Here is a 15,422-nt window from a genome sequence, read left to right as displayed (position 1 = left end):
ACTAAATACATTAAACATTTATTCTGAAAACATTTATAATTGCCATAGTCTAATTTTGCCTAGTACTATCTGCATCTTGCTTAAATCTTGATATGTCTAAATATTATGAATTCATTAAATATAAACACTTTTAACTTTTTTCTAGTGCAATATTAACTCTGGATCAAGCCTATTCTTTGACATCATCTGCTTTTGATGTACTCAAAACTGGTTTAAAACCCAAATCATTACAAACATTTGAAGAAAGACGATCTCAACTTCAAGTATGTGTTTCTCAAACTGTGCAAGAACAGCAAACTTATAACATTAGGTAAAATGATTTTCTTAATTATTTGTTCAAATTGATGTGATTCATTTCCTTTGCCACAAATCTTTTTATTTTTAAACTGTTATTTAATTTTAATTTTTTTCTCTAACAAGATAATTTTTTTTTTTTTTAGGGTTCAATCAAGCCTTGCAATGGCAACAGTGACCCAAAACATTCTTCCAGAAAAGCTAAATCCTGTTATTCGCCCCCTGATGGATTGTATCAAAAAAGAAGAAAATTTCAATATTCAAGTAACTTCATTATTACAATAAATACAAAATCTAATCATGCAGCACTACAAAGTCAGCTTAATATAGTTTCTCAGATAAATCCGTTAAAAGTAATGTCATGCTATATCTGAGTGTGTGTGTGTAATCTTTTTGAATTTTTGCTCAAGCTATACAAACATATTTTCAAAAACAAAATTTTTTTTTTGAAAAGAGAAATTGATGCCTAGGTATTCTAGTAGAAAAGCAAATTATTCGAATTAAAATATTTTTATAATAAACATAATTTGCACTCAATATTTTTGTCATAAATTAAGATGGCAAAATATTAATTTCAAAATGCAAAAAGATATAAATTTTTTGTCAACCAAATGAAGAGTCTGTTCAATGTGTGCAGTGTAATGTTGTGTAAAAAGTGAAATTTGACCAGTAAAAGTTGGGGATATATGTTGCAGGAAGAGAAATGATATGAGAATGATACAAGGGATGTGTAATGTAGATCTTAAATAGGTTTAGAACTAATGAGCTCAGAGGAAGATTAAAAAATGTGTGCAAAACAAGAGTCTTCCTTAATTTGGTCACATTGAAAAATGAGAGTGCTTGGTCACATTGAAAAATGTTGAGATAGAAAGATCAGTTGGCTTGAGAAGTTCCAAGAAAACATAGAAAGTGATAAAAAAGCATATGAGAGAAAGGGATAAGTAAAGATCTAGTCGGTGATAGTTTAGTTTGGAAATAAATTTTTAAAAGCTGTCCAACACATGTAAAACAGACATTAAACTAAATAATTTTTGTAAGAAAAAAATATGTATGCACAAATATGCATGTGTCGTTGTCATCACTGAAATTATCAGTGTAGTGAGCCCATGTTGTCTTTTTTCCATTGATAAAATATCATGCTGACACTTATTTAGTTTTTAAAGTAAAGGGACAGAAATGGATATTTCATATGCATGTGTGAGATAGATTACAATGCATTGATGGTTAGTTATTAGAGTTAAGAATCAAATAAAACATACCTTGTTTGTTTTAAGTAGGATTCGCACTGTGGAAGACAACGTCAACAAAAAAGAAATTAACATGTAAACATGATTTTTGTTTAACACACAAACATGAAGAATCATCTGCTTTTATTTACATTTCAAGACGAAGAGAGGAGATACAGATGAACATTTATATACAGACAGAGGGGAGTAAACGCCGTCAAAGTATAAAGAAACGGAATTAACCCTTCACACGATCCAAGAGGAACAACTCTTACAATTTTCAGTATTAAAACCTATATTTGCATTGATAATTTCCAACACTGCCCCCCCCTCCTCCAATGTGAATAGAGTTGTATCAGTTTTCTAATACCCAACAGTTCTCTGATCTTCACAAGTTGTGTGCTCGCAATTCAGGACCTTTTTATTTTTCCCAGGCATTATCTACCTCTCTGTAACCTCTTGAAAACTTTTTTTTGTTCTTATGAACTTATAGATTTAATAAAAAGGTTTTAAGATTCAACATGTGCACAGTGATTTAAGAAAACATAGTGACATTATGCCCCAGCAGCTTGGTAGCCTTCACAAACTCTCTATAGCATTACTATGGTATTTGTGGGGCAACAACAATAAAGTTTGTCTGATCACTGACTATTAACAAGTCTTGAATCTAAAAAGTAGAATTTACTGAACCAACCAAACATAGTCCTTTTGTGTCAAGGTTAGAAGCAGATCTGCAACCATTTTGAAACTGATTCCACAACTTTTTACTCCAGAAAGGTAACTGCACAGAACTTTGAATTTCTGATGAATCACTTAGCCTGCATAACTATTCCATTGCTTCTAAAGCACTGAGATATATCAGAGATAAATCTCCAAAATGTGTTGCACTTGATTTAATTCAGATTTTCATTTCTTAAGAAAACAAAAATGTGTCATGGTGGTTTGTATACACAGCCTATCAAATGCGATCATAATTTCCACACCAACAATTATTTTAAACTGCTGCGTACTCCTTTTGTCAGAACTTTGCTATCAGAGTACTTAACTTCAATGTCATCTCTTGCACATGGATTATCAGCTCATGGCTACATTAAACTTTACGAGAGTCATTAGCAAGGTTAGGAGAAAGAGTGCAGTTGTGTGGTGTTGCACTAATGTCTTCACCCTGGCTTCGACCTGGATACAACAGTTTGTCGGATCCCCAATTAAGTATAACAGTGATGTTTTCACTGAGAGAACAATTGTGACTAATGCATAGAATCTCCTTAGCAGATATGTTCTTCAACTTTGGTTCGCTTCAGTTCTGCATTTTGTTTTTTTTAATCCAGGGGCAACACCTCTTTGACAGTCATTTCTTTTGCTTTGGTCAAAGAAACCACTGCCAATTCAACCAGCTGGTATATGATTTAGCTCTTGACGTTTGCCTAATGAACCTTCCTAGAAGTTATTTGGAAGTTTTTTTTTGCATCCCATTCCCTCCTCCATTCGTCTGAGGGAGATTTCTGCCAATCAACTCATTTTTTATCTACACACTCTTCCGGCCTTCCATTTCATATACTGGTGATGTTCTTTACCAGTCATAAATATTACCATCTCCATTTTGGACTGAGGTGATAAATCAATAAAAATCTGTTTCTCCTATGCAATTTTCATTTTGGATTTTACATTTTGAAAATCACTTTTACAAACCTCGTTATGTACAATTCCGAGAGGTTGAGCATCTTAGCTTCCATCAGATTTTGGAAATGAGGAACGATGATGTTTTCCATTCAAACATGGCCCACAAAAGTTGATATCCTCTTTTGTGTTACTCTGTAAGCAAGTAATTGCTGCATGGGCTGCTTCCTTTATTTCATTGCAATCCAAATAGTACATGTTCCTAATTTTTTAACCTATAGCTACTATTTTCTATTTATCCAAAATTTTACAACCTGTCTCAGTAAATAGGCAGGTCTTCTCAGATTTAGTAGCTCTTGACACACTTGATAAATTGTAGCATAATTTGGGAACGTATCACATTTCATACAACCTGCACCTTTCGTATTTCTCTTTTGGTACACTTACATTCGATTCTATTGTTCCTATTCCTAATGCTTCAATTGAAAATCTGTTAGCAAGAATTATTTTTTCTGCCACATCCAATTTTCGGAAATTTATTTATTGATATCATAACACATGTGACACGTAGCACAAAAGTCCACAATCCCGTCTAATTTTATTAGACAACGCATTATGTAAGCAAAGTCCAACAACGTTTGAATTATCCTGCATTTTTTTTGTGAAATATGCTTTCTTTTTCAGATAATTCCACTTGAAATTCTCTTCAGTATCTTCACCAAGCAGTCAACAACCATGTTTAATGTGTCCGGTTTTCCCCACAATGATAACATTTGGGTTCCCTTTCTGCTAACGTAGTGTTTTGATATCATGACATTCAATTCGGCATTATTAGCTTCCTTTTGGGGGGGGGATTCTTTATGCAGCAGTCGCTCAGTCACTAACACTCACTTGGGAGCATCTTGACTAGATTCAAGTGCTGTCACCAACATGTTGTAGGAATCTGAAAGTAAAGCTAGGAGATGCATAACTGTCCTTTTTGTTTATTAAGTCACCAATGACTGCCAACTTATCAAATATCTCAACCATCGTTTTCATGTGTTTGTTAAGTCACTCTCTTTTAATTTAAAGCAATATAATTTTCTCCTAACACTTATTTGTTAGTCCACCTTTCTTTTGAAATTGACCAGTCAATTTCTTCCAAATGATCATAGGTCAGTCGGATCCCCAATTAAGTATAACAGTGATGTTTTCATTGAGAGAACAATTGTGACTAATGCATGGTATCTCCTTAGCATATATGTTCTGTGTGCTTGTACATCTAAGCTCTTTTAGGTAGTAGGTTTAATTCTATCCAAAATTCCCCACACACTATCTTTCATTAATGTCATTTTGCACTAGATTTTTCATGTTGCATAATTTCTCCCATCAAACAGCAGCACGAGGATGCTAAGTTTTGCTTCAATAATTATTATTCGTTATAAGCGACACAAAACTTTTATCACAACCAAAAATTCCAGATGATCAAAAACAAAGTTCAAACGTGCTTTGTTTTTTTTTGTTTTTTTATCATCGATATGTCGATGCTTAGTTCATAACCTTTGATGGTTAATTATTAGAGTTAAGAATTAAATGAAACATACCTTGTTTGTTTCAACTAGGATTCACACTGTGGAAAGCAATCAACAAAAGAAATTTACATGTAAACATGTTTTTCGTTTAACACACAAACATGAACAAATATCTCTTTTATTTACATTTCATAATGAAGAGAGGAGATACAGGTGAACTCACTCGTTTATATACAGACAAAGGGAAGAACACGTCATCAAAGTATAAAGAAAGGGAACTAACCCTTCACATGATCAAAGGGAGATAACGCTTACAATTTTCACATTATTAAAACCTATATTTCATTGATAATTTCCAACATGTGGTAAACCACTGCCACCGAGAGTAAGAAGAAGGCCTGTTAACTGAAAAATGTCTGCAGGCAATGTAGGTAAAATTTATCAGACTGTCAGTACTATATGAGGACCATTTGAAAAAGAGCAATAAAACATTTTTAAAAAGAAAAAGGAACACAGTTCGATTAATACTGAAACTGAACTTTATTCAATATAAAATATAAATATTATCTATGTAAAATTAAGTAATTTTAAAGCAATATACAATTTAATACTGATAAAACTGAGTTATGAATTTAGGGAACAAAAAATTAAAGAAACATTAAATACAAATATTTTTGGACCTTCGGAACAAGATCACAGTGTAGTATCTGTTTTGATGCTACACTTTACCTTTTCTGTCCTCGGTCGGTGGAGGAGAAATCTTTCATGACTGAAATTATTTTTGTTCCTATCCAGAGTGCCCCTTATTGGGAAGCTGGATTTTACCCACAAGATTATATGTGGAAATATTTAAATAACTATTACTTTAAATACAGAAATTATATTTAACGTTTTGGTTTTCTGTTCTTCTATGTCCATTTTTTCCCCATGTTTTTCATCAAAATGTCTAGCGTATTAGTTGTCTCACAGGCTATCATCAGTGATCGCTCACTGTGGTGTTCCCTGGAAACCAATTGACAACAAGTCTCCCCAGATTTTCAGTGCTCTCCACCTCTTGACCATGTGTGCAGATGAATGCATGTTATCGCAACAGCCGTTGTCACTGATTTCTCATTGGCATTGGCCATTGGTGTTTCCTGGGCAAAATGCCTCCCCAAGATACCAGATTTGAACTGCACACTTCCAGTGGAGATTTGTTTAGTACCCTCCAACCTCGTTCTTTCCATCCTCCCTGATCCTTCACAACTAGTTGATGTGGTGCCAGTCGATGTCATCTACACCAGTTTTTTATTATTATTATTACTGTTGTGCTGTGGAACAACAGTGAAAATAAGAACAATCAAGTCGAGGTTCGGTTAAGGAACAAGTATATTAACAATAACGTACAAAGATAGGAAAGCGTGTATATCTGCTGGGCACTCGGCTAGCAGTTGAAGTGCAGTCACATCTCTCTCACCGGTGTTGGAATTGCTAGCGCTATTTATAGCGCCAATCAGTGTAAATTCCTCTATTCAAGGAAGGCCGGTATAACACCCTCCCCCCCTTGGAAAATATCCTGTCTGGAATTAATAATGTTTTTGTTTTGGGTTCACCCTAATCAATTCTGTTGATTTCCGTTTTCGGTTTGATCTTCTGTTCTCAGGAGCTGTCTCTGGTATGGGCACCTGAAAAGTATCAAACACTGTGCCCATGATGTCCTCCTCAGGCGATCTGGTCACCTCACTGTCGAGTATCTTTTCCGAATTTGGTTAGTGTGACGTTTGTGCACAAAACCTGGTTCCTTAATCATGTGGACCTATTTGTTTCTCAACAATGCTAGACTCCCAGAAAGTCTTATTATTTTTGTGAATCTTGTAGAAGACTCTTTCACCAACTTCATACCATTTTTTTGTTATCGTTTTTTGGAGGTTTGGCCTATCTTGGTTTGGTAACAACTTGTGAAAAATCAATCTAACCTTGCGTCCGAACATAACTTCAGCAGATGTCTTCGACATTTCGATGTTTGCATTCGAAGTGACTCTGTAGACTTGTAAAAACTGTTGGATTGACTTATCTGTCGGTGACCTACTAGCTTTTTTCAGAGCTCTCTTGAATGTGTTAATGAATTTCTCTGCTTGTCCATTACTTCTTGGGTGGTATGGCGGAATGGTTATATGCTCGATTAGATGATCCTCACAAAAATGTTTAAATTCGGTAGACGTAAATTGCGTTCCATTGTCTATAACAATGCAATCTACTACTCCAAACCTAGTGAATAGTTCATACAGGAAGTTGATAATTACCTTAGATGTCGGATTCTTACATTTTAATACTTCCGGCCATTTAGATAGGCTGTCTACAACAATGAGATAGTCGAACCCATCTAGCGGTTCTGCAAAATCTAAATGAATCCTAGACCAAGGTCGGTCCGGTTTTGCCCACGATCCGAATTGAGTCGGAGAAGCTTTCATAGCTAATGCGCATCCTCTACACTCCCTGATTTTTCATTCTATATCCTTATCCATGTTTGGCCAATAAACGAAAGAGCACATAAGGCTTTCCATTCTTGATATAGCTGGATGTCCTACATGGAATTCCTTGAGGATTCTTTTCTGTAATGTCGCAGGAATTATAACCCTGTCGCTATATAACAGGAAGTTCGTTATTGTTGATCCTTTCTTCCGTGCATATAATAAATTCATCCACCTTTGCGTTACTCTTAATCTCATCAAGCGTTACTGGAAGTTCTCTTATTGTGTCACATAACATATTTTTTACTTCAACTTCTGCTTGAATGGCTACTGTTACCATATCCTCCAATGGTTCTGTCTGCTTAGGTATTAACCTTGATAACTCGTCTGCATGACCAAATTTTTTAGATGGTACATAATTTGAAAATTGTAATTCAGAAGTATGGTACCCCATCTTTGGAGTCTATTCGCCGTATGTTGTGGTAGTCCCTTTTTCGATCCAAAAATCGTTAATAATGGTTTTTGGTCTGTTTCTAACAGAAATTGCCTACTGTGTAGGAAACAATGAAATTTCTTTACCGCGAATATAATGCTTAGCGCCTCTTTTTCAATTTGTGAGTAGTTCTTTTCGGCTGGCAAAAATGATCGTGATGAATGTGCTATGGGTTTCACTTTTCCATCATCCATTTTGTGTAAAAAAAAAAATAATAAATAAATTTTTTCAATTCCCAGATGTTATCAAAATAACGATAAGCTTACATGGTATTTGCTAGTTAATTTTAGACATTTAACTTTGCAGAAGAAAATTCTTACCATAGGAAAAATGGCTTCTGGTGAAGAAAAAATGAACCCTTTTTCCCTTTCTAAAACACTTGGTAAATGTGTTCAATTATTAAATAATTGACCACATTTGCGTTTTTTGCTGTAGATTTTGGTAGCAAGTTTTTTTCCTGTTGCCAAATTACTATTGTAGTAATTAATTCGCTGTTAATTCTTGCGTATCCAAATATCTGTTGAAATGACAAAGGTGTTCTGCCGTAAAGATTTTATGAATCTTTATTCCAATCACTTTTGGTGATTCTCTGCATTGACGGTCGTTTCTATTCCTTGTCGCCAACCTGTTGTGTTGTGGAACAACAGTGAAAATAAGAACAATCAAGTCGAGGTTCGGTTAAGGAACAAGTGTATTAACAATAACGTACAAAGATAGGAAAGCGTGTATATCTGCTGGGCACTCGGCTAGCAGTTGAAGTGTAGTCACATTTCTCTCACCGGTGTTGGAATTACTAGCGCTATTTATAGTGCTAATCGGTGTAAATTTCTCTGTTCAAGGAAGGCCGGTATAACAATTACTATTATAATAATAATAAGGGTGCTTGTGCAGTGTACGCACATGTTTTTTAAATATTATTTCCAAGTTAAATTAAATTTTGGGTTTGTATTACTGTAGACATAGATTCAAAAAAGTTGTCACAAAACAAATATATAAAAATAAATGTTATCAAAGACAAGATAAGTTACTTTTCTACCTAACTGGATATGTTTTTAGGGGTTTGTATTATTATACATATAGATTGGAAAAGGCGGTCAAAAATCAAATATATACCAAATAAATGTTATCAAAGGCAAGATAAGTTACTCTTCTACCTATCTGGAAAGGTTTTTAGTAGTTTTACTCACTTTAAAACGTGTAATAGCTTTGAAAATCATAGAATGTTTATCGATATATTTTAAAATGAAAAATGTCGGCTTGCTCGCTATTGAACTCAATAAGTTTGGGAAAATTAGTTCAAACAAACAAATTATACAAAATAATGTTAGAAACCCACCGAATATATGTCCACCTATGTCATAGTAACATATATTGAGCGAGTTTCTAACAGCATTTTGTATAATTTTTTTGTTTAAACTCATTTTCCCAAACTTATCGTGTGCAACAGCAAGCATGCCGCCATTTGCATTTTTCAAATACATCGGTAAACATTGTATGTTTTTCGAGCCGAATAAACACTTTACATTAAATAAAAACACTTAAAATTTATCCAGTTTGGTAGAAAAGTAACTTATCTTGCCTTTGATAACATTTATTTGTTATATATTTATTTTTTGACAACTTTTTCGAATCTATGTGTATTACTATATAAACCCGTCATGTAAATTATTTACAGTTAAAATGTTATAAAAAACAAAAACTTGAAGTTTTAAATATATTTCAAAGAAATAAATTACGTCCGGTGCTAAAATATTGAAAATTCACTGATCGTTAAAAAAAAAAAAAAAAAAAAGTGCCGTGAAAAATGCTAACTTTAAAATATTTGGAAATACTCAATGAAAAGTTTTTATTATTAAAAGAACGGACTGAATATTATATAAAAATTGTTTGTTTTGCAGCAAAAAAATAAATAAATAAAATGAAATATTCGACTTTCTCCGATAGAAATAAAAGTTAAAAAACTAGTTCACTTACTATATTTTGTTAGATTAAAATCATCCCAGTGTTCAATTATAATAATTATTATCCAAACATGGACAATCGGTAACATAACCGGTAGCCATATTTTTTATGCTTGTTAGCGTGACCACGTGATTGAATACGGGAAACTTTCTATACCTACAAGTTAATCAGGAAGTGACGTTACGCTGTCATGTTCACCAGCCTACTCTCTCGGTAGTGGAGGTTAAATGCCCTCCTACTGTCCTCCATTTTAACATTCATATTCTTACGAACAATATTTTTCAATTCATCGCGTGGTTAATTATATATATATATATATATATATATATATATAGGAGTGGCCAAAAACAGAAATCCCTAATTGACATTCTTTATATTTTCTTTTTGATCAGCCATCTAATTTTTTGTAAGATACATTTACTACATACATTACTGGCATTTCAACACACTTCTGCTTTTTATCATGAACCCAGAAACGACTTTTTTCTAACTCTCAACATCCTGGTTAGATCAATAATGAACCGGGCCAGCCTAACATGCTTTTTATCATCCTTCTTCCAAGGAGATCCAACACTGACCTTTCCCACATAGTCTATGGCAAAATGGGAGGTTATCTCCAACCTTACATCAGGCTCATCAGGCTACAAACATGGTCAATTATTTTTTTTGTTTTTCTTACTCATCTCCTACATTTAATGGTCCTGGATATGACCTTAAACTATATCCGATGGTGAGGCCCCAGCTTGGGGGCTTTGGGGAGTGTGGAGCCACTCTTTAATTGCCATTGCTCCCAGGTCCACTCTGACCCGGAGTGGTAGTACCTGTTAGAATCCCAACTATGGTTAAATAGAAACCGACTTGAAAACAACAAATATATTCTATTAAAAATATTTTCTTCAAAATCTTTGGATTCGGCATTAAATAACCTAAAAAGGGTTGATATGCCGTAAAGCAAAACCAACCAACCAACCAACCAACCAACCTACATTTATAGGCATATTTATGCATTTTGGTGGGAGGGGGGTGAATATTACACACAAACGTCATTTCCTCAGCATCCATATATGATCATATTACAATTAGAACTCATTAATCTTTTCAACAATTTCTTTTCTATTTTTCTCGACTTCCACAAGAAAATCAATCCGCAACAAAAGAAAATGACTTATATTCACTATAATCTCTTTTGTTTTTTTGTTGTTTAAATTATTTGATTGATATGTGTTCCTAAAAACAGTTACATGTTTTCTTTTTTTTTTTTTCTGTTATTTATCTATTAAATCAGATCAAAATTATTTATCTATTAAATCAGATAAAAATTAGTTATTTATTTAATCGGATCCAAATTTATTACCTATTAAATCAGATCAAAATTCATAAACTAATTAAATCAGATCAAAATTCATAAACTAATTAAATCAGATCAAAATTCATAAACTAATTAAATCAGATCAAAATTCATAAACTATTAAATCAGATCAAAATTCATAAACTAATTAAATCAGATCAAAATTCATAAACTAATTAAATCAGATCAAAATTCATAAACTAATTAAATCAGATCAAAATTCATAAACTAATTAAATCAGATCAAAATTCATAAACTATTAAATCAGATCAAAATTCATAAACTAATTAAATCAGATCAAAATTCATAAACTAATTAAATCAGATCAAAATTCATAAACTATTAAATCAGATCAAAATTCATAAACTAATTAAATCAGATCAAAATTCATAAACTAATTAAATCAGATCAAAATTCATAAACTAATTAAATCAGATCAAAATTCATAAACTAATTAAATCAGATCAAAATTCATAAACTAATTAAATCAGATCAAAATTCATAAACTAATTAAATCAGATCAAAATTCATAAACTAATTAAATCAGATCAAAATTCATAAACTAATTAAATCAGATCAAAATTCATAAACTATTAAATCAAATCATATTTTCTTATCTATTAAACCAAATCAAAAGTAAATCAGATCAAATTTATTATGAACTGTCATCTAAGCCTCAGTCTCTGTCCCGTCGACGAAATGTAGCATCCCTCTACCTGTTCTACAAGTACTTTAACGGTGAATGCTCCGACGAACTGCAAGCACTTGTACCCCTTCGACAGAAATACCCCCGACAAACCCAACAAGCAGCTAAATCCCACCCCTTCATAGTAGAGGTCCCTAGATGTAAGAAAGTCTTCTACTCCAGTAGTTTCTTCCCCAGAACTGCTAGACTTTGGAATTCCTTTCCAGGTTCCTGCTTCCTAACTGTACTGACATGTAGAAGTTCAAGTGTAACGTGAACCGACATCTTGCTGCCCAACTTCCCACAAAGTACCCCTGTAGATTATGTCCCTGATAGTAGCCCCCTACATCAAAGTGGCAATGTTCCTGCTTGAGGTGAAAATGTAATAATAAAATAATCTATTAAACCAAATCAAAATTATTATCTATTAAATCAAATCAAAATTTATTATCTTTATAATTAGATCAAAATTAGATTATAGCAGTATAGTTTATAATGTAGTTTGTACTTTATAAAACTGCATTTGCAAAATTAAGAAGTAAAATAATTTCTGAATGCCATTTTAACTCTCCTATACAGAGGCTCTTTGTAGAAACCAACAAATTCATTACATTGTAGATGGAAAAGATAGTTTCAGTATATTTTAAAACTTTAAAATAATCTCAATAACCTAACATGAAAAATATCCACATAACAATGCACTCATTTTTATACCAGTAAAACTCTGTGATGCACATCCGAGGAATATGCATTAGAAAAGCTAGTTACCAAATAAATAATCCTAATAATACATTGTAATGGACATACTGAAATATACCACCGTAGATGTAAACCAAGCTAAAACAATGAGACCGGAAACAATTAAGGGCGGAGTTATACAACCATCACCCCATGCGTAATTTGTATGTTGATAGGTTTTTTGAAATTTTTTCACTAGATTATTATTGATTGGACACTAATTAACCAGATTATGAAAAGAATTTAAAAAAAAAAAAAAAAACATTTTGACATTTGAAAGGGGTGCTCACTTTTTAGTTCCAACGTTATGGTAAATCGGTCACCCATTTTGTAACCAATAAAAACACGGGAATATCAAAACCATAGAAAGTAAAAATAGCATGACCTACCACATTTGTAAGTCAGAAATTTTTTTTTTTGCTGTTTCTCAAAAAAAAAAAAATAGAATAAAAATGTTTTTGTTTTTTTACTTTTACTTTTGTTTTTTATGAAAATAAAGTTTCGATTCTTTTTTCTTTTTTTTTTTTTTTCCACTTAGTATTTGGTTGATGAAAAGTAAGTTTGTAGGTGTTTTTTTTTTTTTTTTTTTTTTTTAAATAATTAATTTGTTTTTATGTTTCTTCGTTAATTCCCATCTTGGGTTTGGTTGCACGTGTTCTCAATGGAAAAAGCAAGCAAGAATAAAAATAAAAAAAAGGCAATTATTAACTTCCGTGTTTGGACAATAATTCACTTCCGTGTTTAGAAAATAGAAAGAAAAAAATGGGTGACCAATTTACCAGAATGTTGTAACTAAAAAGTGAGCACCCCTTTCAAATGTCAAAATAATGATTTCAATTTTTTTTTATAATCTGGTTAATTGGTGTCCAATCAATAATAATCCAGTGAAAAACTTTCAAAAAACCTATCAGTATACAAATTATGCATGGGGTGTTGGTTGTTCAACTCCGCCCAATTAAGACCTAACCCTATTAAAACCATACAAATTTGGAGAATTTAGAAATATGTAGGGCATAATCAAAAAGTTGGAGCAGCAGCCACCAGCGTTTATAAATAAAAAAACTATTAAGTTGCATAATCTTTACTGCTGAAATGCAAGTAATCAATCTCGTAAAGGAATTACCAGAAAAGCATTTTGTAATATTATTAGTATTTTCCTTCATTGCCCTAGACTGCCGTATAGTGCATGAATATAAAAATTTAGTTAAAGCATAAAAGGAAGTAAACTTGCTCTGAATATTAAGCCATGTTGGTATTAAATGAAATGAAAGGCAAATAAATTATTTAAAAAAAAAACCTTAACAATGATGCACCAATTTTTTTATCTTTCTCTAAACAAAAAAAAAAAAAAAACTACAGAAAATTCTCTCATGTACCTTTGTGATAAAAAACACTCAAGGTTTACAATGAAAAATATGATTATGGTCTTCAAGAAAATCAGCAAATTGAGTAAATAATATCAAAATACCACATACATCTTTTAAAAGAAAAGTCAAAGAATACATGAAATTAAACTAGCAAGTAATATGGAACATGTTTCTTAAAAATAAATTGTTTCAACATAAATGCATAGTTTGAACAGAAAACATAGCTGATTGAAAGGAAGACACCATCTTAACACATATACATATTAGGCACAGTAGGCTGACCCACATAAATCTGCTTAGAGTGAAGATGAGTTTTGATGTAGAATCAATAACTTTAAAATATTTAAAAAATGGAAAATATATGCAAATATTTCAAAATAATAAATATAAGAAATGTTCCAAAGATAAAGCCTACTATTTATTTTTTACTCAAAAAGTTGAAGAGCTACAAAGATGTGAGTAAAACAAACAACTTTTGTACCCCAGAATTTATAAATAATCATCTACATGCACCTTTGGCAGTAATTCAATGGAGTATCTCTGCTTCTAACACATGTCCATGACAAGGATTGTTATCAATATCTGTAACAGAGAAATGAAACTTTCAGGTCATGAATGTATAAATTCAGTCATCAGCACAATGCAATTTTCAATCTCCTCTGATCCATTTAGGTGGAATAAAATAATAGGAGGTATTACTTTGGGAAAGCCTCTCATAATTTTTCCTAAATATTAGTTTGTTTTATTATGTCTATTTCTTAAAAAAAATCTAACAAGAAAATAGAAATGTTCATTCTCTCTTTAATAAGCAAACAATTTAAAAAGGCATTATAAAAGAATGTCACAAATAATATCTTTAACAACTTAAAAGTAACACAAAAAACATACAAATATCTATAAATCAAATAAAATTACTCAAATTTATCACTTTGAAAGCACCTTCATGAAAAGAAACATTGATGATGTATGATTCCAAAACAAACAAAAAAAAAAAAACGCTTAATCTGAGATGACTTTATAAAGGTTGTTGAACATTAACAAATTTAAAACTGATATTCCATTATTTTTTTCTCCATTTAATATTCTTTCAGATATGTGCTGCTAGATGCTTAGCTCAACTTTTGCATATGTGTTTGGAGCGGAATCCTAATCCCAGTGATAAAGTGATAAAAAATCTGTGTGCATTTTTGTGTTCTGATCCAACTACAACTCCTAATGTGGGTTTGTCTTTTAAGAAAGATTCAGGTAATTTACAAGAACTAAAGATTTAAATTTTTTTATTTTCCTTATGTTTCTTAACCATGATTAATTTTGTGATCTCTCCTTATATATAAAAGGCATGTTGTGTGTATGTGTAAATTCATTCCCTATAGATTCTAAAATAGCTGGGCTGATTTTTTAAAAATTTCACACAAATGTACTTTATATGTCTGGGAATGTTCTTTGATAGGTTTTGTATCGAAATGCCTCCATTAAGTATCAATTATCAAAAAAATCCGATTAAAGAAGGGACAGTTTGATTTTGATTAAAGTTAACACCCTTATTAAACCGAATATCACAAGTGCATTTGAGAAGTTTTATCACTGCACAAGTAGAGGTCCTGATGTATAAAATAACGTTGGATTCAAAATGAATGTTTCTGTTTAGAGCACAATTAAACCACAAAACTTGACTTTTGTATTTTAAACTGTAGTGCAATTTATATATAAAAATAATTTAATAAAATCAAC

The 15,422-nt window shown here is 31.9% G+C and overlaps 1 protein-coding gene across 1 annotated transcript in view; it reads left to right on the top strand.

Annotated features, from left to right (window-relative positions):
* Positions 1-15,422, top strand: part of LOC145247883 (TATA-binding protein-associated factor 172-like) — a 303,920-nt gene that overhangs the window by 65,809 nt on the left and 222,689 nt on the right. The window contains exons 9-11 of the mRNA XM_080109494.1: positions 146-310; positions 441-558; positions 14,783-14,936. Coding sequence (XP_079965620.1) covers positions 146-310; positions 441-558; positions 14,783-14,936 — 437 coding nt within the window. The remainder of the gene's footprint in view (positions 1-145; positions 311-440; positions 559-14,782; positions 14,937-15,422) is intronic.

Source organism: Euprymna scolopes, chromosome 26, assembly GCF_053919585.1.
Source record: "Euprymna scolopes isolate OS-2025 chromosome 26, ASM5391958v1, whole genome shotgun sequence".
Classification (NCBI taxonomy): domain Eukaryota; kingdom Metazoa; phylum Mollusca; class Cephalopoda; order Sepiida; family Sepiolidae; genus Euprymna; species Euprymna scolopes.
This window is presented reverse-complemented; position numbering and strand designations above follow the sequence as displayed.